The sequence below is a fragment of the Saccopteryx leptura genome, chromosome 7 (genome assembly GCF_036850995.1).
Source record: "Saccopteryx leptura isolate mSacLep1 chromosome 7, mSacLep1_pri_phased_curated, whole genome shotgun sequence".
NCBI lineage: Eukaryota > Metazoa > Chordata > Mammalia > Chiroptera > Emballonuridae > Saccopteryx > Saccopteryx leptura.
The window spans coordinates 47411457-47435395 of record NC_089509.1 but is presented as its reverse complement, the minus strand read 5'-3'; the positions used below and the strand labels follow the sequence as shown (position 1 = coordinate 47435395).

The window sequence follows — 23939 nt, the reverse complement described above, 5'->3', positions numbered from 1 at the left end:
TGTGAACTCATGTGAATTGTAAACATGGGAGCTTTGTAAGATATCTTCGATAATTATTAAGAGTGCATTTAACTTTAATCCTTCTAAAATTGCTCTGACTTTGCCCACAATGCCACAGTGCCAGTGTTTCTCTCCTAACTTGACTCATTTCCTTTCTTAAAGCAAAACAAAACAATAAATGTGTTCAGTGCTTGCTGCATGCCAGATAATTTTGCCTAGTATGGCGAGTTCTATTGGGCCCATTATCCAGAGAGAAAACTGAAGAACATCACTTTTCTGTTGGTACTAGCCAATAAATAAATAAAGAAAACAAAGAAAAAGAAGAAGGAAGGGTGGATGTATTAGCATCAGACACAACCTTGTTACATTGTATTTACATTTTCATGTAAAAAAATTTAAAATCTCAAAGAAAGAGAAAGAGGTATTTTAAACTTCCAGATGTGCTATTTGATTTTCATTAAACCTAATTTTGACTATAGTGACACTAATTTGCTTTAGGTTTTAGCCCCAATCCTAAAAAAAGTGATCCTTTAGAAAGAGTGATACAGTATTTTATCTTCCTTGACTCCCCTGTAAGTAATGATTAGGCCTCTCCATTAAAAGAGTTTAAAAAAAAAAAAAGGAAAATTTAGTGCTCATTTCTTTTCAGTGATTTTCCTCTTCTTGTCCTTATATAGCTGAATCTTTGTTGTCTGTTTTTAAAAACAATGTTATAATGTTAGGGTGTATTAAATAAGTGGATACATAGCTGCTATTAAGGGAAGCTATTACTTTATCAAGTTTAATATCATTTGGAGGACCAAAGCATTCCATATGTTGCTAAAAAATGTGAACGTGCCCATAAAATGCATGAGTGCATTTCTCTTTTAAAAGTTAGAATGTTATAATATTTTTTTAGTTTATAATTATGGTAATACAACCATTTGTGTAAAACTAAAGTTCTTCTGAATGCCATCTCTAAGAAGAGGAAGCAAAGTGTTAGTAAAGGCAGCAAGCAAAACTTGTCCAAACCTGTGGGCGGCTGAGAAGAAATGGACTGGGGAAGAAAGTTATTGGAGAAGATCTGAGTCCAGGAGTCCTGTAGATGGTGCAAAGGTGACATATTTAAAGGAAAAGCAATGAGCAATCTAGTGATGGGTTAAGCTCTTGATTAACAAAGGGAAATGAGAAGGCTTGAGAGAGATTTTGCAAATATATAGCTGTATGTAGGGTAAGTTGTGGCTTGTGAAGACTGCAGATACAAGGGAGTGAAACTTGTTAGTAAAGAGAATGCTGAACAGCATACCTAATTTCCAATAGTCTCTTTCTTTTCCTTTGAAGTTTTAAAGAATCATGTTCATTCATACTTTGGTCCACTCTACAGTGTTTCAGAGAGCTGTATGTAGTGCACAACTTATTGCTAAGCAGTGGAGGAAATGCAATGTGTATCCTAGAGCAGTCAAAGTCCTTAAGGAGGTTCCAATCTAAGAAATAGATTTATAGTCTAACCATGTTGTAAGCTGAGAAGGAAAGATTTTTTTTAAAGCTGCATTTATTGTCATCTTCATTGTTTTTTCATAACATAACTCCCCTATCACAACTATTAGAGAATTTATTTCTTTGATTTCCAAGTTATATCTGACTTGGAAAATATGTTAGCCAATGAAGTCTGTTTGATAACAACCTTCAAAGATAAAATCAATGCCCATCTTTGAAGAAAACACACAACCATTATAGTCATGTTGGCAAGTTTTAGAAGACCCACTATGGACACCTGGGCAGCTCACATGGTTTCAGGCTCATGATCAGGAAAGAACAACATTTCTTGTCTACAAGGAATAGAAATACAATCACTCCTCATTTGATTCAGGAAAACCATACAAGCTAAATTTTGGGGTTTTTTTCCATAGGTACGGAGGCCCCTGTAGTCAAAAAGCAGATGCCACCTTCACACTCAACTGGGCTACTTACCTTGCAAGCACAGAAAACATTATAGTAGCTAGCTTTGACGGCAGAGGAAGTGGTTACCAAGGAGATAAGATCATGCACGCAATCAACAGAAGGCTGGGAACACTTGAAGTGGAAGATCAAATTGAAGCAGCCAGGTGAGTGACTAGGAGATAAATTCAAAGGTCATCTGATGTCCGCCACCCCCATTTATATTTTAAATTCTTAAGGTATAAAGAATTTAAAGTGTCCTGGCATGAATTTGTAATCTTTCATTCTTGGGGTGGATTTTTTGGTAAAGATAATCATGTTTAGATAAAAATGTATGTCATTATAGATTTATATAAAGTTAAAAAAAAATCCTAAATTCCTGTCTGTGTGTGACTTTAGAAAGGAAACTGACGTATGTGCTACCACCTTGTGGAACAGGGACTTGAAATTCACATGGACAATCAGAGGGATAAATGTACACCTAGGTAAACATCTAACAAAGCCAGCAAATCATCCCTACAGGCAGGGATAAGTAGAGGAGTTCAGTGTTTATGACACTGGAGGGGGGTGAAGGGTTTGAAGTCCTAGGAGTGGCTCCTCTAGCCAGCTGGGTGAGGGTTACTCCTCATCTAATTTTGGGAAAATTGTGGAGCACAACCTTTGTTATTCCAGATTATAAGCCCTTCATAAAGTATGAATTACATTTCATACTCTGCTCTTCAGTTGTTGGGCTACAGATAGATAGACATGATTTGACTTAAGAGAGATTTCATTTATTAATGATGGTTACTTCTTAATGGGCATGTAAATGATGAATGTTTCATCCTCATTGTCATTGAAGCTACACAGCAAACCTGAAAGGTGGATGTAGGTATTCCATGTTTCAGGTAAAGAAATGGAGGGTACTAGATTAGGTAATTTGCCAAGTTAAGTCAGGATTTGAATCCAGGTCTCACTCCAACTCTTACATTCAATTGTATTCAACTGGTAAGTGGGAAATATAACCTTTGAGTTTTTATAACCAAGTGTATGGATGTCTGCAGAACCATAATAAGTAAGTAATTTAAAATAATATTGTGAAATTATAAATCATGACTGATTAGATGGGTAGAGAAAAATGCCTTTAAGAAACGGAACAACTGAAGAGATCACTTTATTGAATATCCATGAGTTTCTTTTACCAATGTTAATGATTAATTATTTTTCTTAAAACCAAAGAGAGAGAGAGGTTTAGATTAGAGAGAAGACAAATTTGTTCAAGACTATAATATTTTTAAAATAAAGTTTTATTTCTCTAAATTGATCCTTTGTGAGAGAGGGCACAGTTTCCAGAGCTTCTCAAGGCCGACTGACACTAGCCATAAAATTACAGAATTGTGTATTCATAATATACAGCTCAAGTTTTAAAATGCAATGAGATATAGTGTGTTTATACAATGGAACAGTTTATTTAGCCACTAAAGAGAACTATGCACAACCACATAGATGAATCTTACAAACTGACTGTTGAATGTAAGAAATCAGGCACAAAAGAGTACATTCTGGATGACCCAATTTACATAAAGTCAAAACCATGGCCAAATTTAGGTAAAATCTCTATAGAATCCAATAAATGGAAAACATTTTATGTTTTCTTTTTGCAAAGGAGAAATGACCCAGAGACTTCTGGGTGATAGTAATGCAATATATTTTTGTTCAAGGTTATGTTCACGTTTAAAGACTTATCACGTATACACTCATGTCTTAGAGCACATTTTTGTACATATATATTCTAAATTTTAAAAATTTACACGAAGAAACTACATTAAATTTTTAAATAATATTGCTTAAATGATATAGCTTAACTCAGGGCAGCCTAAGACATACATCATCAGTTAAAAACACAGATTCTCAAAGTCACTTATAGGTCAAAGTAAGGGTTTCCCATGCCCCTCAATACTACGAAATTGTGCCATTTGCTAGATTGTTTTAAAGTAAATAAATTATCATCTGATATAAGACTAAGATTAACATTCTTAGCATAAAGCATTTTTCTCTTTTATTTACCTGGGTTTCAATTCTGAATACAGTGTTGTGCTAAAAAGATTTCTTAATCTATCAAAGAAAAAGTATATCTGATTTAATTGTGCTGAGCTAACTAATCAACACCCAGCATTAGAAGGGATTTATTTAGAGAATGATTTTTAAGTTCTCAGATAGGGAGCTCAGATACATTTCTAAACCCTACTCAGATGTTCTCCATGCCCCTATGATTCTCCATGGCTGGGGCAGCCTTAAAAACATCTGGATAGATTTAAATTCAGTTACGTAAAAAAAAGTGCATCTGGGCTGCAAATTTTTACATAAAGCTGTGAAAAAAACTGCCAGGATTTGTTTTCTGTGAATTATATGTCACACACACACGCACGCACACACACACAGAGAGAAAATAATTTTATGGACCTCAACAAAAGGAAACCTTGTTCATCTGGCTCTTAAGTTAAAAATTATAGACATTAGTGTCAGGTGTTTATTTGGTTGCCGGCAGTAATATATCAGTTTCTAATAGAGCGAAATAGAGAACAAATGTCTGGGTTTCACATTTGTGTATGTACCTTAGTTTTCTATAGACAGTGTAATTCTAATTCACAGACTTTTTCTATGTATTGTAGAAAATTTTCAGAAATGAAATTTGTGGACCCGAAACGAATCGCAATTTGGGGCTGGGTGAGTAGTTGGCTGATGACTCTATGTGCATATCTTAGCGATTGCAACCCGGAGCAGGATAATAAATCTTTATGTATGTAAATATTTGAAATTGAAAATACTATCATTTTAATCTAAGAAGGTCCAAATAAATGTCTTAGACCTCTAGGCAATGAGTTCTTACTAGCTTGGCTGACACCTTTGTTTATCATGTTGAAAGAGAGAGGTGAGGAAGGAAAGAAAGAGGGAGAGAGGGAGGGAAGGAGGAAAAAAAGGAGGGAAGCAGGGAGACTTTTCTCATGAGTCAAAGTCAGTAAAGATTTAGTGTTTATTGTTTTTATTTATTCTGTAATTGGTACTACCTAGCAACTTTTCAATACTTTCTCACACCTACTAAGAAAAAGGATTAGGGCTCTGAAAATGTAGTCTTTAGATACTGTCCAATTAAGACCAATTTAAGCCTCCTTTACCACGCTTTCTATCTCGAAAGAGGCACAGTATATAAAGATGTGAGAAATGTGGAAACTGCAACTCACTTACCATATGTTCTTAATTCCTTTACCTCCATAAAAATAACTGTTTCCATTCCTTAGTCATATGGAGGGTACGTAACCTCAATGGTCCTAGGAGCAGGAAGTGGCGTGTTCAAGTGTGGAATAGCTGTGGCCCCTGTGTCATCGTGGGAGTTCTACGGTATGTAATTGCTATACGTTCAAAGAGATATGAGTGTTGACCTTGAAATTCAAATGACAAAACCATTCCTTTTTGGGTTTCAGTGTTTCTACAGTGATTAAGTTGATTTATCTTACTGTACTGTACTTTATGTGCATCTATAATAAAACAATCTCACTTGTTCTGCTATTGTGAACGTCTGGATGGTATTACACTGCTTACAAAAATCAGGGGATCAGGGAACGTGGAAATACTCCAGTACTTTCAGCCTTTTGTACAGTGCATTTTCACCAATGAAATAAAAGTTGGTTTTGCATCTCATTTGCATAATCCAGGGGTCAGGAACCTTTTTGGCTGAGAGAGCCATGAACGCCACATATTTTAAAATGTAATTCCATGAGAGGCCTACAACGACCCATGTACATTACGCGTTAGCCAATAAAAATTTGGTGTTGTCCCGGAGGACAGCTGTGATTGGCTCCAGCCACCTGCAACCATGAACATGAGCAGAATAAAAGAAGCATGTATCTCTTTCTTTTTTGGTAATGATAAAATATAAGTAGGACTTTGGATGGAAAGATGAAAGTAGAGACAGGGAAATTCCTGGAAGGTTTAATATTTTTTTCCATTGTTTCTATGTAAGTGAAAGCCATTCTAGACTATCATCTTCATCATTGAGAAATTGTTCTATCAGGCATCATACCCATCTAAGACTACAGTTCCCAAGAGGGAGGGAGTACCCAGAGCAGCAGTAGGTAGGGGATAAGAGTCAGAGGTAGTGAGGAAATGAATTTTTTTTTCTGTGCCTCTCTTGACCCCATCTCAATTTCTTTATGTAGTGTAAGGACAGAATCATTGATAATGAATATGCTCATTAAATATTTTATGTACTAACATATGGTAGTACCAGTCTTGTGGAAAACACATTTTTAAAGCCTCTCCAAATCAAGAGAAGCCAATGTTAGAAAAAATATACATCACTATCTTTCTGTTAAAAAAAAATAGAGAACATAGTTAGGATTTGATCCTCACACAATGGATTTGTTTTCATATAACACTTTTCTGCTTGATATTAATATTTGTTCTATTAGACAGCTTATTTTTGGAGACCTCTGGTGGTCAATAAAATAATAGAAACATTCTTTCTGAGTTTAGAAACAAGAGAACTTCATTTAATGTATATGGACCAACCTAACACATAAGAACTTTCTAGAATTCTTATATGTGGGTAACTTTGAACAATCTTACATAACAGGTCAGATAGAATGAACACAGAAATGGTATCTTAAGGCATATTTCTAAAAATTTACAGTTGCCTTATGCATTTTAAAAATACTATTTTAAAATTTTCACATCTTCTTACACTTGTAATTTGGTTAGCAAATAAAAAAGGTTTATTAAGTTCTAGGACCAAAATAATTAAAGTCTGTGGATTTTGAAGAAAATTTTATTTTGCCCTTAAAGGACATTTCTCCCCCTATCAAATATACCACCTATGGTATTCATATTTAAATATCAAAAGATATGAGCATTTTATAAAGACTTCATAAAATATCCTTTAAAATATATATTTTCTATTTTAGTATACAGAGGCATGTAAAATTACATATAGTCTATATTCATTCTAATCAAAGTGATAAAATATTGCTCTTTCCAATTTTAGAAGAAAATATTTAGACTTCCATAGAAGTGGTATATCAAAAGAAGACATATGGAACAATTAACACTCATTATCAATGTAATTTTTAATCTATAATGCCAGTCATACAAAAAGGGCAAGAGCATTGCTTAGGGTTGTGGTGTAGAAGATATCTTCATTTAATGAATTAATGAGATCAGTATTAAGATACCTGTACAATTACAGTGAAATTTAAGCCATTAACCTATACAGCACAATGGTAATGTACTATTCTTACACATATTTATTATAATCTGGTCAGTTAAGGGGGATTCTTTCAAAACAGTTATTTCATATTTTTTGAAGTTATATTGGAATTAAGCCATAGTAAATTTTTTCACTGATATTTTAGTGTATATATACATATATAAAATGATATGTATAATATATATAATATATATGATGTATATGATATATGCATTTCATATGTGGTAGATATATATGATTTAATTTTTTATAATAGTACAAAAATGTTTAATAACCCAAAATAACCAAACCAATAATGCATATGTTTTCTGCCATATATAGATAAAAGAGTTTATGTTATTTTAGCAGACAGATATTAATATAACCTGTTTTAAAAACAATCAACCACTACAACACCAAAATTGAGGCCTCGCCACACAGTGAAAGAAAGCTGATGTTTAACTTGCATTGTGATGGAGTAGCTGAGCAGACATGGGCTATACAGCAAATAAATGATAACTGAGTTCTTTTTTTTATTATAATAAATTTCAACTGGCCAAAAATATATAACTTAAGAAACTAGTAATTGAACATTATTAAAGATTTCCAAAATGTAATAGCATATTATAAATTAAGGCATAAACTTATGTCAAGACCAAAACATTCAAGACATTTAAGACATTCAGTGACTTCCTAATTAAGATTCTATAGAAGACCAGATGACAATGTAAAGATTCCTGACCTCTGAGCATTTCATATTTGACTTTCCTGAAGATGGGTTCTTGATGGGGCTTTAGATCATCTAGTTTGAGCTCTCTCTGCCCTCGTCGGGGGGCTGTGTGGGATGGGCTAGGGCAGAGTGAGGAAAGGCAGCCGTCTGAGCAGTTGTCTGGCTGCATTAACAAACCAAATAAAAATGACTTGGAGGAGGAGTTACTTCTGAGGGTAACACTATAGACCTACACAGAGCTAAGACATACTAAAGCACGTGAAGTAACGCAATAAAAGGAAGAAAAATGTTTATTGTATGAATTAACTTTTTTTCTTTCTCCATCCTAGACTCAGTGTACACAGAACGTTACATGGGTCTTCCAACTCCAGGAGACAACCTTGACCATTACAAAGTAAGAGATGAGGAGCCAGATCTATTTTATAACCTCTTTATAAGGGGTTTAAAGAACATTTTAAATTGTGTCTATTCTATAAAACATATATAGTTCTATTTCCAACAAAATTCTCATTGAAAGCAATAACACAGGTGGTCTAAAGCTACTCCAGTAGCTTCCCCTACTATATTCTGCATAATTACAGTCTTTATCGTATGCTATATAGGTCACAATATGCATTCATTTGGAAATACAAAGCAACACCAGATAATTACTTTAATTATAAAAATTTCAGTTTAGAAAACATGTCAAATTCAGTACATATTTTAGAGCCCAGAAGATTCTAAACCTTTAGCGATATATTACATTTTTATGATATTATCATAATTAAGATATATAAACAGGACTATAATTTTTTTATTTATAGCCAAATATATAACAGATTTTTTTTTTTTCACACAAGATTTGAGCAATGCAGGTTATGAGTAAGTACAGTTAAGTGATACGCAGGAAAGCCCTTGAGCCCTGAGCCCTAATTACTCAATAGTCTCCCACAGGCTGGATCCCTGATGGAGACCCAGTAGGCAAGTTGCTCTACAGATGGGCTATAGCATTTGAGATACGATCTGGGTTCCTCCTCTATCACTGGTAGCCCCATGTGCTAGTGTGCATGCCGCTGTAAAGACAGAGCCACACTGATGTAGATGGAAGTGTTAGTGTAAGTACTAGGGACCCTTCTAGCACTTTGGCCCATCCAAAACATTCCCAATTCTGTCCTATTAGTCAAAAACCTTGAAACTTCAGATGATGAAGCAAATCATTTGATGTTTACATTCTCCAAAGGAAATTTAAAACTCTTTCCAGGATAGTCAATTAAAAAGAAAGAAAAAAAAACAAGAATAATTTAAGAGAACCACAACTGTACCACAACTCTCAAGATATGGACTTCATATTGATATATTTTTCTGAGCATTATTTGTACATTTTTTATAGGATGCTTTTACTAAGGATTCTAAAGCTATTTAATCAAAATACAATAAAACTCAAAATTTCTTGTTTTGCAATGTTAAGTATAGACAGTATGGTTCTACCTCTTATTTTCAGCTCTATTTAACAAGGCTAATGGGGGAGGAAGGAGGGATAAGTACCTTGTTTGTGTTTGTGTGTGTTTTCAGTCAAGATAGAAAAGTAACAACCTGTAAAGTGAGATGCACAAATCATCTTCCACCCAAAGCAGTCCTATAATCAGGCTCTCCCTTTTTCTGCTAATTGTCCCATGTGATACTTTGGACTCAATTCTTCCCACTCTTTCTCCTCCACATTCAATAAACTGCTTCAGACACCCTTTCCATTCTTCATAACCGTATTGTTGCTGTCACATGATTACCTCCCCTTTTACAGCCATAACCCATTGGTCCATCCTTAGCCGTCTTTCTACACTATACTCCATAGCCCTATGAGATTAACCCCCACCCACAACACTTTAGTGGACCTTTCCTGTGTACTCAACTTTCACCAGGTGCTCAATACCTTTCTTTTTTTTTTTTTTTTTTTTTTTTTTTTTTTTGCATTTTCTTTTGAATTTTTCTGAAGCTGGAAACAGGGAGAGACAGTCAGACAGACTCCCGCATGCGCCCAACCGGGATCCACCCGGCACGCCCACCAGGGGCGATGCTCTGCCCACCAGGGGGCGATGCTCTGCCCATCCTGGGCGTCGCCATGTTGCAACCAGAGCCACTCTAGCGCCTGAGGCAGAGGTCACAGAGCCATCCCCAGCGCCCGGGCCATTTTTGCTCCAATGGAGCCTTGGCTGTGGGAGGGGAAGAGAGAGACAGAGAGGAAGGTGCGGCGGAGGGGTGGAGAAGCAAATGGGCGCTTCTCCTGTGTGCCCTGGCCAGGAATCGAACCCGGGTCCTCCGCACGCTAGGCCGATGCTCTACCGCTGAGCCAACCGGCCAGGGCCTCAATACCTTTCTTACAATGGCCCACTTTACCTGGACAGTTCTCTGTTCTCTGAATGTTTGGTGGCCTTTCCTTTCGTGTGCCTTTGTCCTCTTTTCTCTGCCTGAAATGTCATTTCCTTTCCATCTCCATCTATTAGGAGACTCATACTGCTCTCCCAGAGGAGTAGCATCCCCTTTTGAATGCCAGGATATTTTCCTTGATCTCTCTAATCCTCCATGTATCTCTCTTGGACTCATAGTTTGTTTGTACTTCCATTTCCCCTCTGTAGTATTATTAGCTATTCAAGGCTTCACTCAACTTTGCATTTTTTGGATTACCCAATATAAGCATAAACCTTAAAACTTTTCCTGGTTTAATTTTAAAACTCTTTGAAGGAAAACATTCTTATAAAAATTGTATGTCTCCACCACTTCTCTCATTTTTACAGATGGAGTTTTGTCATCAGTGACCCAACTAAGATGCTTAAATTTGAAAACTACTCTTCCTATAGTATGTCATATTTGCTGAGTAACCACGGGGCTCTCTGAGATAGCCCAATGAACTAAAAACTCTTGAACACTGAAAGTGTACTGACCAGGACTCTAACCCTGACTCTAGAAGCTGGTGGATGATGAATCAAAAGTTCATTTTAAAAACAAGTCCAAATCCTGAAATCTAAGGAAATTCATGGCACCTAGCCTACTTCCCCTGATGAACATTCGCCAACAGGGTGTTTCCTCTTTAACCAGCCCTCCCCTTATAGTATAATTAGTTTTAATCTGCCACTTTATCTTTTTATAGACCTTCCCATAGGATCATTCCCACGATGAGCCCTCTCTTGTTCAACCTACCCCCAACTGGGTGGCCATTTTCATCTCTCCCCTTAGGTGTTTCACTGCGTGAGGTAGTCATGTAAACAGAAGTCACTTCCTACTGCCAATGGCATCTCACGCACACTGGGTGCACGAAGTCAGTCTTTCCATTCACTGCACAGATGGCACCCGAGGACTGTTTAATCCTTCCACCGCCAGGAGTCGGATTTTCTTGGCACAAAATTTGTTGCTGGCAATGGACACATTAAAACTGCCAGTACCAGGGAGCTGAAAGTTCCCAATGTGTTACACAGAGGAATTATTTGGGTGGGCAACAGTTAAGGTGGGCAGGAGAAAGTGAGGCAAATGCATTCGCTGAATTCTTTCCACCCTGGTATATTGCTTCCTCGGAACGTGGAGAACTGAATCTAAGTGCCTATATTTGGTGCACAGCAGGCTTTAGAATAAAGCTGCCCTCCTTTGTTTTTTAAATGAGCCTGTGCTTTTGTCTCTGGCAAGAATATATTCAAAGATTCTATTTTCCTCCAAGGCCCCAGCTGCCCCTCTGGACCCCGTCTTCTTTTACTTTGCTTTCCCAGGTGGTTTGTTTCTCTCTCTCTCTCTCTCTCTCTCTCTCTCTCTTTCTCCTTCCCTCCCTCCCTCCCTTCACCATCCCACCCTTTTTGAAAAGACAAAGAAGATAAGTTCTTAGAGGCTTTCACTGCCCTGTGCATTTCCTGGGTCAGAGGGACATATTTTAAAAATGGTTTCCACTACTATGGCCAATTGATTGTCCTCAGCACATTCATGAAGGATAGAAATGTCCAATCCACTTCTATGGCCAATTGATTGTCCTCAGCACATTCAGGATAGAAATGTCCAGTGTTTGTAGAAGCAAGGCCCCGAACCTTGTTTGTGTTTTTAGTTCATGTATCATGAGTGCAGTAGCCAGCATTATAGCCTTTGGAAGAGAATACAACTTTTATAATAAAACTCAAATGAGAATAAAGATTCATTATTAAGTCATTGATGACCCATATTTGGAAGAACTTAGAGAAACCCATGTCACCAAGAGAAGCACATTTTGTGAAATAAAGGCTCTACTTACCATTTTGGAAAGGGACCTGGGGAATCATTTATAAATGCCAGTGGCACAGCCAGGGGTGCTATGTGTAGTTGTTCAGCTTGTGCACTGCTGACAGCTAGTCTATAATGCATTCACGAAGGCATGCACCTCTGAGGCTACATCCAACCAGAGAAAATACTCTCTCCTAGGCTTACAAAACTGTCTTACAGATTAGGGGACTCTGGAACTAAGACTTGGATCCAATGCACTAACAAAAGCAATGACTCCACAAGACTGTTTTTGTAGATAATGACTTACCACTGCTAAGTGGCAAAGCAGGAGCACCTTTAAAAGATATCAGGAACTTGCCTGACCAGGTGGTGGTGCAGTGGATAGAGCATCAGACTGGGATGCCGAGGACCCAGGTTTGAGACCCTGGGGTCGCCAGCATGAGCACGGGCTCATCTGGTTTGAGCAAAGGTTCACCAGCTTGGACCCAAGGTCGCTGGCTCGAGCAAGGGGTTACTCGGTCTGCTGAGGGCCCACGGTCAAGGCACATATGAGAGGGTAATCAATGAACAACTGGGGTGTCGCAATGCGCAACGAAAAACTGATGATTGATGCTTCTCATCTCTCTGTTCCTGTCTGTCTGTCCCTGTCTGTCCCTCTCTCTGACTCTCTCTCTGTCTCTGTAAAAAAAAATAATAATAATTTTTAAAAAAAGATACCAGGAACTCAAAGAAGAAAGAAAATGTTCTTCTCCTTAAAACTTCAATGAGATGGTCCCAGAAGCTCTATGTTGACAACCAAAATGTAGGGTGATAAACATAGCTAATAGGCAGTGTTGCTCTGTATACACATATTTTTCCAATGTGAATCTCAGTCCACAGCAGACAAAAATGGTGACAGACTTGAGCAAAAGAATCATATAGTCAATGGGACAACCCTCACCCCCAATAGCAATAGTGAGCATTTAAGAACAGTGGCCACACTTTAAGGAGTGGTTTCCTGATTAACATTGCCGAATAATCTCTCATAAGGTTAATCATAATCATAGGTCTTTTAGTCAAATCTATCAAAAAAATTAACATGTGGTAGACTTTCACTCACTTATTTAAAGTGCCTGGTGTTTTCACTTTTCAGACATTGCCTTGTTGGTGAGACAAAACATGCCCACAAAATTTGGGGAGGTAAAGAAAAGAGAATAAGTAATAAAGCATGAATTTAAATAAGACAAAGTGCCTAATGTGTATGAAAAAGAATAGTGATTTCCAGATTCTGACCATGGAGCTCCAGGAATTCCGTACATCCAAGCATATAGGGAGGGAAAGGAGGTGGCCAAGAATTAGGGTTTCACCTTCCCACAACTCCTCTCAACCTGGGGGACCCAGTTTTATTTATTTCATTTAGTGTTATCATTCATATATTAAGTGCTTGCTTTATGACTAAACATTATTCTAAGTTCTTTACATGAACTGTTAAATTCAATTCTCCCTCAGATTCTCTGAGATAAGTGCTCTAATTATCTCAGTTTTTACTGACACAGAAACAGAGGCACAAAACTATTACATAACACACATACTGAGGGGAAGGAAGGGAGAGGGCGTGTGTCTGAGGCCAGTCTAGATTTAGGAAGATGGTGAGAATGAGCAGAGACGCTCTCCACAGGCTGAAAACAGGGACAAGGCAGCCTAGCGCGTAGACACATGAGCTGGTTTTCTGGGGGTTTGTGAGGCGGGTTCAAGGTAGAACACCAAAGAAGGTTAAAAGAAGGGCTGTGGGAAGAGAAGACCAAATGGGGGCCAATGAGGCAGCACATAAGACCAAGGAGGAATGGGTTTATGAATACACATGAGAGAAGAGTTATAAGCTCAAGGGCAAGGGAAATGAAGCCCAAGTCCTGAGCCTTGTTGCCAGGAGAAGAGGGCAGCCTGGAACACACAGAAGGGACTGATTTAACTTGTAGAGGAGATTTATTTTGCATCTTGCTCAAAATTTGATAGGCTTTTGGCAAGTGTGTGAAACAGTCATAGATTTGGCAGTCTTCTACTAGCAGATTTGAAATGTTCAATCCTTAAGAACTGCTGCATCGTTAGGTTATGCAAAACAGGGTGCAATTTTGTAAATATGCCATCTTGTACTGATTTGACATTTGTTCTATTATCCCAGAATATGCCAAAGGGAGAGAGACCTTCAGATTTAAGCCAAACCTTAACTTGTTTGTTGAGTGCTGATAAAATGTTGACTGCTGTGTGATCTTTAAAGAAGCCAGTGTTGCTTGCTAAGGCCTGAGGTAGAGCCCCCCTGTCGGGATGATGGGAGCTCTTCCCCTGGCATCTCACGGGGACAGTTGTTTGATTGATGTAAACAAGTAAAACATCTGATATAGTGGGTTGAATGATTTTTTTTTCTTAAATATTTTCTGTGGCCTCTGTTTTCTGTGGCATTAATCATGCTCCCCAAAATAGCATCATTTAATATTAATTGTATGGCTTTGGTTTCAAATGGGAAAATGCGTGGAGAAGTAAGTACACCTGAGATAATGTGTCCATTAGACCAGTGACTGTTTGCTCTTTCTATAAAGTCCTGGAAATGGTGATGAGTTGTCTCGGGACATGAGACTACGGTGTTAAAGGGAATAGGCTTTGGAATTAGCCCTGTACTTAAAATCTAGTTCTAGCACTTCCTAGCAGTATGAGCTTGGGGAGGCTACATAAGTTCCCTGAGCCTCAGTTTCCTCATCTGGATAATGGGGGTAATCAGACCTATCCCACAGGGTTATTGCAAGAATTAAGCGAGACAGCTGTGCCTGCCATGAAGTAAGCTTCAAAACATGGCAGCTCCACCATTACTGTCAAGAAGCAAAGTGTCCTGGTGGTTCCTGGATGGCACAGGGGGTAGCTGAGAAATTGTTAGACCTTCTGTTTCCCACAGCACTTCCCCACTCTGATAAGCTCTCTCTTTATTTCAAAAATACAAAGATTCATTTGTTGGAAGGTAACAGAGGAACCAGCACGATCCAACGAGCAGCTACAGATGGTTCCTCTTGGGGCCTGAGGAACAGCTCCCTGCAGAGATGCTGTGGAATCGGCACTGCCACTGGACCAGTCCTCCCCACTTCGCTTTGCCAGACTGTTGCTGGCAGCGGGGCTCTCCGGAAGTTTCTAGCCTCAGCAGGGTGCCAACTGCACCACCATTGCATCCTTGCCCATTTATCACTCCTCGCTTCCTTTTTAGTAGTTGGTGATAGACTGTTCGGCTTCTAACTTAGTCATCCATTTCCTTTTTTATTTCTGTTTCCATCAACAGGCAAATGGGGATTATCCAAGTTGGGTGGGTGGAAATAGCGTCATTAAAGTGTATCTAATTGTTACTCAGACCTTAAATGAATGCACACCTTTCCTGCCCTGGCTCTGGGTGCTGACCTCCCCAGAGGAAAGTGCACCCTACAGTGGACCGTGGGGAGTCTTCCTTGATGGAGAAGCCAGTATGCTCGGTCTGGGTCTGGTAGAGAATGAGCAGGGTGACACAGCTGTATCTTCTGGGGGAAATGATGCTCGGCAGCCTGAGAGCCTTACAGTGGGAGTGTGCCTCGGGCTGCTGGCTCCCTCGCTCCGAGAGGTCCCCTTGAGCTTCTCCCAGTGAGCAGGGGGAAGTGTGCTTTGGCAATGGCACGCTTTTCTTGCAGTTGCAGAGGAAGCTTTTGTTTTATTTTTCTCTTGCTGCATTAAAGTATTTGTCTTTCTTTCTTTGTAGTGTAATATTGTTAATGTAAAACAATTTGCATCATGACACTTTTATCACAGTTTTCGTCTTTTTCTCAGTATGTTGCATTTCTCACCATGTCTAGTTCATCACAGCTACAGTGTGTACATCACAACATTTATCTTAGGCTCAGGGTTTTACTTGTTTATAAAAATTGTCTTCTTTCAGCCTGTATTCACTCCATTTAAGAAAAAAAAAAAAAAAGGCAGCCAGAAACTGTTTTGGTCCAAACTCCAGTAGTTATCACATTCCTTGCTAAGTGTCCTGTGTATTTATATGTCTCCTAACCATTACTCTATGTTGCAGTGACATTTCTCAGTTTTATGGCTCAGGGAGGTTGTAGGAGCGGCTTTTACGGTTCAAGCTGCCAACCAAGGAAGGACTGTGCGGTTTTTGGAAATGAGGTGAGGTGAGGTGACATAGATGTCTATCTGGGTCAGGTCTAGGTGTTAAAATTCGCTGCTGCAAACAGAGAGCTAGATTTCACATGGGGAGGAAGAGGGTGGAGGACAGAGCAGTGCAGTAAGCACAGGCTAAGAGGACCAGCAGAAAGGGTCACCCAGAAGAACTGGAAAGGGGTTTCAGGATCCAGGCTCAGATTATTGGTTACCGTGGAGGTTCAAGCTCCAGCCTCTCTTGTCTCCAGTGTAGAATCTCATTGTCTTTTAGGGAGATTGATTTGGACCCTTTTTCCTCCTGAAGGGACTGAAATTTGCTCAGGCTTCTATTGCTGCATTATTAGGCTCTGCCTCATGGGCACAGTCATCTTGCAAATCTTGCAGAATTGTGCCGACCAAGATCTCTATCAATTGATAGATTCAGTCTGAGAAAGCCTGGGGACACAGGAGCCAAAGGGCACCCATTGTATCTGAGTACTACAAATTCCAGGACAGTTAATGAACAATTTATTTCCGCTGCTCCATTGCTGGAAGACCAGATCACAGGCAGCGCAGGAGGTGGAAAGGGTTCTGTTGTCAGACTTTGTGTCCAGTTCTGTCGCTTCCCACAGATGGAACCTGGAGCGAGGTACCTCTGAATCGCATTGTCTCCATGTAGAAAGCAAGATTGCACAGGAATGTTTTAAGGATTAAATAAAACAGTGCTCTTATAATTTCTGTTATGATGCTCAGCACACTGACTGGCAAAGTAAACACTCAATACATGTTAGCTGTTATTATTAATGGCGTGGTGTATGCGTTGAAAGCAGGCAAAACCTATTCCAGTAAATTGCAGGATAAGAATATTTTATTCCACCTACCCCAGCTGTTTCCATTTGCTTCTGCAAAATTAGGATCAAATATTGTGCATAGTACAATACAGGTGCTTCAGTTTCTTTCATTTATTCATAGTTAGCATTGTATCAGATGCTAAGAATAGAATTATGAACAATATATACAAATCCTCTTTCTCATAGATTTTATGGGTTAGTGGGCTATATCACACATAAATATCGATTCAGTTGATGGAAAAAAAAATAAACAGATGGAAGAATGAATGGGGTAATGGTGGAATGAATGGATGGATTCGTACCTGGATGGATTTATTTGGGACACCTCCCAAGATAAAACACTTCTTAAAAATGAGGTAAAACAAAAGTGTCACTTTTAATGAGTTTTAGGAGTTTATTCCTAAAGTTTGTAAATTCTCAACATGGGTCAGAAGTGTAATGTGGTCAGGACATGTGGGAACCGGCCTGCACAGGAATGGGGGGTGTCTGCTCTGAGCTTTTCAGGACAACAGGACCTTCGGAGCCTCAGTGAACTGCAATATGTTGGCAAACTCTGTCCGGAAAGGTGAAGACAGGATGTCTTTTCTCCAGGAACACTCGTATCAGCCTCAGCAGCCTACCTATGGGGGCAGGGGGGAGAAAGCCATGTCTCTTGACTCCTTTCTCTGTAAGGAAGTAAGAGGAGTGGTTCTTATTCCCATTTTACAGAGAACAAAGCTCAGAGCCCAGCCTGTGTGCGGGAGCACAGCTCACTGACACTGAAGCTGGACTTGATACAGCACACTGACCTTAGACCATCCAGCTTCCTGCAGAGAGCCAGGGTTCCCGCCGAGAATATGAAGCTGGTACTGGTGTTAGCTACCTAGCTATCTGTAAAATATCAACCTGGTTCTCACAAAGTTGACTTTGATTCTTCAAGACGCTGTGGGACTGGCTGGCTGGTTTTAACCTATCGTGAGGGCTCTGGCCTTTCCCGTCCCAAACCTTAACAAGGTCAGCCCCTCCCAGAGGCACAAAATATCTACGTGACATTTTTACCTTCATCCCAACTTTGTGAACATCCCCGAATTAAGATCAGATGACCAGTTCCAGGCTTTCAAAGACTTTTTCATCCAAGACTCCACCCTCAAAGTCCCACCTAAAGCCACAGCGCAGTCTTCAAAACTGACCTCCCAATTTTTGGTCCTATTTCCCTGGCTGATTTGGAAACAACTTGATCCAATAGCAGCATTTTTCCCTAATACAGAATGAAGCAGACAACAGCCCACTGATTTCCTAAGGCCATTCTTGATCTTTTTCACCCGTTTCCCCTTCCATATGTTACATTTCCCTAAGTTTTAAACATCTGTTCCAAAAGAGGTATACTTGCTTCTCATTCAGAGCCTTAGCAATGTGGACCAAAGTTCATATGACATATTGCAGAGTATGTTTAGTTGCAAATGCTATGTACAGGCTCTTTGAAATGTAGCATGTATGGCACCATGTGACACATGGTTGCCATGGCAATACACTTTTTGGCTGAACTACAGCATAAGCCCATGGAACATACATTGCTAATATGAGACTCTGCCCTGTGCTAATGCATAGGACAGAGCCAATCTGGGATCTGGAACTCAAAGGGTTTTGCATGCAGCCTGGGTGGCAGGTACCCTCTTCCTACATGTGCAAGAAAGCTGTGACACCCTCCCATTGCAGTCCTGTCTCCCAGGCACAGGGCATGCTATGCATTCTGCCATGCATGGAGACAGCATTTGCTTGAATATCGGTTTGCTATATTTTGTATCAAAGGGGGCCCCAGCTGAAAACATTTTATTTTGTAAACTGAAGTGAAAAATCAGTTTATGGCAGATCTTTTTTTGAATAATGACATTCTTTTTTCCCAATTCCAGAATTCAACAGTCATGAGCAGAGCTGAAAATTTTAAACAAGTTGAGTACCTCCTTATTCATGGAACAGCAGATGGTGAGTTTCAGTTAATTAGACTTTTTAGTATCACAGACAGGTTTGCAATTTCACTACTGACAAAACAAAAGCATGAGGGGCAAGACTGTTACATCTACTTCAATAAAACAGTGTTGCTTTCCACAACTCACTTGTCTTGGGCTAAATGGGATGCTGAGTCCTGGAACTTCAAACAGTCCCTTTCTTCTTCTGCTGTTCCCACCCTTCCATATCAGAAAACAGGAGCAGCTATTAGTGACTTTATGTTTCCTTTCTTTCCCTGCAGATAACGTTCATTTTCAGCAGTCAGCTCAGATCTCCAAAGCCTTAGTGGATGCTGGAGTGGATTTCCAGGCAATGGTATAGCAAAACTTTGTGCAAGGGGTGGGCACTTGCTGATGGGATTTGCTTTTTCTTCATTGGGATACTGCGCTTCACAGAGGTCTCAGGAGTTAGGGACAGAATTAACAGGGTTTTTATGCTTCCATTGAGCAGCTGGAGAAGTGCTATCCTTGAGCCATAGACAGAGTGATGCTCCATTATGTTAGAGGGTTGGGGTTGAGAAGCACAATGTTGCATATCCTGTGAGTGTCAAACACTGCTCTCCTATTCGTGTGATGGTTTATTCTCTCCCTATTTTGATTCAAAAGTAATCACTTACTCAGTAAATGTGTGGCAGAATTATTATTATTCTGAAGTGAAACCAGCATGATAATAGCTCAATTCAAATATGAAAATTCATGTCTGTCTAGTATGTGTTACTAGCCATTCTAACAACAGTGGGATATTAATAATCAGCACACTTCAGGTTTTGCAATTGCCATGTTATCTTTTGTTGAACAACCAGAAGCAATAAACAATTAGGCTCATTTTATAAAGTTGGAAATGGCTAGAACAGCTGTTCCCTATACAGAAGGAGGTGTCTAGGTATTAAGTGAAATTCATTTTTGGAACTATAGACCTTTTCTGATTAATAAAAAAAAATATAAATGTAAATATACACACATATGTGTGTGTATATGTAAGTGTGTTGCACCAAGTACTTTTGTGTAAAATGTTTCCTTGTCTGTATTAGCTAGAAAAGTCTGCTTTTTCTCACTGTCTTCTAAAGTTCACACTGTTCTGTGTTCAGTTCAAATGGTGCCCATTGTGTAGAATTGAGACAGTCATTTGGTACCCAGAACACCTGGTAAATATCCTTTAGGTGAGATTCTTATAAGAGGTTGAAGTTTATTTTTTCACTATTCAAAGAAAACACATACTTTAAGCAATTTTTAGAAGTTAATATATGTCTTCATCATAAATGTTTGCCTGGCAATGCCGTCCCAGCTGTTTAAGGCAGTATGAATTGATAAATTTTGCCTCAAGTTATCAACTCTTTGTACATAAATGTCAAACATATAGATAAAAAAAAACTTTATTGAAAAATCTAAGTGTTTGCAAATAAAACATTTGACTTTTGATTTCACTTATGTTAAACATGTATATGGAATATGAAATAGATTTTTCTAGTTCCTTACAGACATATATTAGAAAAATTGCCTTTTAAAAACTCATGTATTTTAATACAGTTTATCTTATTACAGTGTCGTAGAAATTTGACACTTGAGAACACTTAATTAAAACTAATGAGCTTAATGGGATAAATATTCCCTCTTGTACTTGATACAGTTCTAAGTGTCCTTTGATTCAAATTTGAAAATAGATTTGGGTATTTTCATTAGAATATGCCTATCCTTAAAGCACTGTACAGCAAAGCGAAAGTCACGGTGAGTTATCGCAGCACCTTCTGAAGGACAGAACACAATGTCTTGGAAAAGCTCTAGGAGGAAATGAGACACTCTCTCTGATCGCATCTCAGTTCATACACTGATTCAGGAATGAAGACACCCTGTTTTAGTCTATGTATGCTCGTGAGAGCTCACTGGAATTGACTGGGAACAAAGACAACTGACATCCTAATTCTGACCTCCTTCTTTCTCTCTCCAGTGGTATACTGACGAAGACCATGGAATCGGTACCAACACAGCCCACCAACATATATACACCCACATGACCCACTTCATAAAACAATGCTTCTCTTTACCTTAGCACCTCGACACAGCATGCCATTGAAAGCTAATTAAAGGCCATTTTGTTCTCATTATCATAAAACCACACTGTCAAGATGATCTTAACAAAAAAACGATAAATCAAGAAATTTAAGGTTAACTTTATTCCCAAATTTCATATCTAGAACCCTAAGTGGGGACTTCTGTCTTTGCAACCTTACAGGAATTTGAATTATTCAGCCTGGTTTTATTTACTATTTAAAATCATGTCCACATAAGTTGCTGAAACAAGTATGAATTGTTTTCATGGGAGCTTTGCATAGGTTTCCTGGGAAGCATTTTATTTTTTTCTAAATGGTCTAGTCGCAAATCTTGTTCTCTTTTGTAAAGGGATGGCAGGATGTGGGCAGTGATGTCACTGAAGCAGGGGTAAGAAAAGAGGGGGTAGGGAGAGAAGCGAGCCGGGCATGGCTAAGAACTCAAGTCCAAGCATGCTGACCTGACCAGGATACTGTCAGCTCTTCTTAGAGAAGAGCTGTTCACAGCTAGTCAGAATGGCAGTTTTCTGAGAAAGACTAGTCAGCCTGTCTCAGGAAATCATATGTGCAAAGCACTGACTTCTAAGTAAAACCACAGCAGTTGAACAGACTCCAAAGAAACGAGAGGGAAACTGCCAACGAAGCAGGGCCCCCAGGTGCCAGTTATGGCTCTAGGTGCTACAGAAACACAGCAAGGGGGACGGCGATGCATTGTGAATTTGTGTTAAGATTGATGTTTCCTCCTGAAAGAGGCAGCTTGGAACTGAGATGTGAACACCAGCTTGCCCTGTTAAAAGATGAAAATATTTTTGTCATAAATCCTAACTTGAAGGAGTCCTTGCATCAGTTTTTCTTATTTCTTTGAGCATCTTAATTAAGAGAATATTTTTACTTCCTTGGACTTGTTTTTAAACATCAAAACTAAAATGTAATGTGATGTATTATTATTCCCATTCAACACACTGTAGAATTTCTCCTGGTCATTTAATAAATGTGCCTTCATTTTTTTCAGAGGTAAAGAGTTTTGTGTCTTGAGTCAATCCTAAATCATTCTGGCATATGGACAAATTTATCCAGAAAGGTTCTTGTTTATTTTGTTCATTATCCCAGACAGCCTTGTAAACATGAAGAGTTCAATTCTTGCAAAAAAATGGTACATAGAAATGTATTAAATGAAATAGTTTATAGGATTATCATGTAATACATACATAATTTCTGTTAACACACATACAGAAAAAGCTTTAAAAAATCAGCTTAAAATAATTTTGGTTATCTTTATAATAATTTATAATATTCCAGGTACCTATGATGAGGATCATAATCTAATAACACATAATATAAACAATATTATCTTGGTGTAGCTCTGATGGCTCAGTAGAATAAAAAGCAGTCAAGTTAGCCACTTAAAGTTTTGACTATTTTTGGACCATTTAACTATAAATGAAAGCATTGATTTCAGATGCTGACTTCAGCCTAGCAAAGTAATGACTAGATAAGTGAGGAAACATGACTTTTTTGCTCAATTATTTGCATAATGGCCACATTTTTAAAATTTATTTTATAAACTTAAACTAAACCTCAGACCATTTGCTAGGAAAAGTTTTATTTCAGAGAGAGTGAGCCATAGCATAATACCTTAAAAATGAAGAAATGGAAAATATCTATTAATTTAATATTAAACTAGTGAGTCATGTATAGAAATGGACAAAGGTTGTGATATTTAGCTTCTACTGTATTTTCCAAGCATGCCTTGAGCAGCTTTACTTTAAGTCTCAATTCCACCTGACCAGGCAGTGGTGCAGTGGGTAGAGCATCGGCCTGCGATGTGGAGGACCCAGGTTCGAGACCCCGAGGTCACTAGCTTGAGCACGGGCTCATCTGGTTTGAGGAAAGCTCACCAGCTTGGACCCAAGGTCGTTGGCTCGAGCAAGGGGTTACTCCATCTGTTGAAGGCCCATGGTCAAGGCACATATGAGAAAGCAATCAATGAACAACTAAGGTGTGGCAACAAAAAACTGATGATTGATGCTTCTCATCTCTCTCCGTTCCTGTCTGTCCCTGTCTATCCCTCTCTCTGACTCTCTCTCTGTCCCTGTAAAAACAAAACAAAACAAAACAAAAAAACCAAAGTCTCAAATCCCACTCATCCATTGGAATTATAAACTGACATTCAAAGTAGGGCACATGTTATAATTTTATTTCTTTTTTTGTTTGTTTGTTTTTTGTGTTTTTTTTGTGTGTGTTTTTTTTTGTCTTTTTTTCTGAAGCTGGAAACGGGGAGAGACAGTCAGACAGACTCCCGCATGCGCCCGACCGGGATCCACCTGGCACGCCCACCAGGGGCGAAGCTCTGCCCCCCAGGGGGCGATGCTCTGCCCCTCCGGGGGGGTCACTCTGCCGTGACCAGAGCCACTCCAGCGCCTGGGGCAGAGGCCAAGGAGCCATCCCCAGCGCCCGGGCCATCTCTGCTCCAATGGAGCCTTGGCTGCGGGAGGGGAAGAGAGAGACAGAGAGGAAGGAGGGGGGGTGGAGAAGCAAATGGGCGCTTCTCCTATGTGCCCTGGCCGGGAATCGAACCCGGGTCCCCCAAACGCCAGGCCGATGCTCTACCGCTGAGCCAATTGGCCAGGGCCATAATTTTATTTCTTAATAAAGTTCCCTCACAGTAAGAAGCTGGATATAAAACTCTTTGCAGAGTTCTATATCCAGAAGAGTAGTCATAGAGCAGATGTTCACACCCTGGACTGAATCAATAGTCATAAAAGCAAATTAAATAGAAATTCTCCTTTTATCTTGACTGAAACCATATATTATAGAATATCTGATATTAAGTAGACCGTTGTAAAACAG

The 23939-nt window shown here is 39.0% G+C and overlaps 1 protein-coding gene across 1 annotated transcript in view; it reads left to right on the top strand.

Annotated features, from left to right (window-relative positions):
• DPP4 (dipeptidyl peptidase 4) overlaps positions 1–22102 on the top strand; it is a 91452-nt gene extending 69350 nt beyond the window's left edge. Inside the window, exons 20-26 of the mRNA XM_066345029.1 lie at positions 1890–2084; positions 4569–4623; positions 5196–5295; positions 8198–8262; positions 18949–19021; positions 19287–19360; positions 20990–22102. Of these exons, the coding sequence (XP_066201126.1) occupies positions 1890–2084; positions 4569–4623; positions 5196–5295; positions 8198–8262; positions 18949–19021; positions 19287–19360; positions 20990–21091 (664 nt within the window). The 3' untranslated portion in view covers positions 21092–22102. The remainder of the gene's footprint in view (positions 1–1889; positions 2085–4568; positions 4624–5195; positions 5296–8197; positions 8263–18948; positions 19022–19286; positions 19361–20989) is intronic.
• The last annotated feature ends 1837 nt before the right edge of the window (positions 22103–23939 follow it).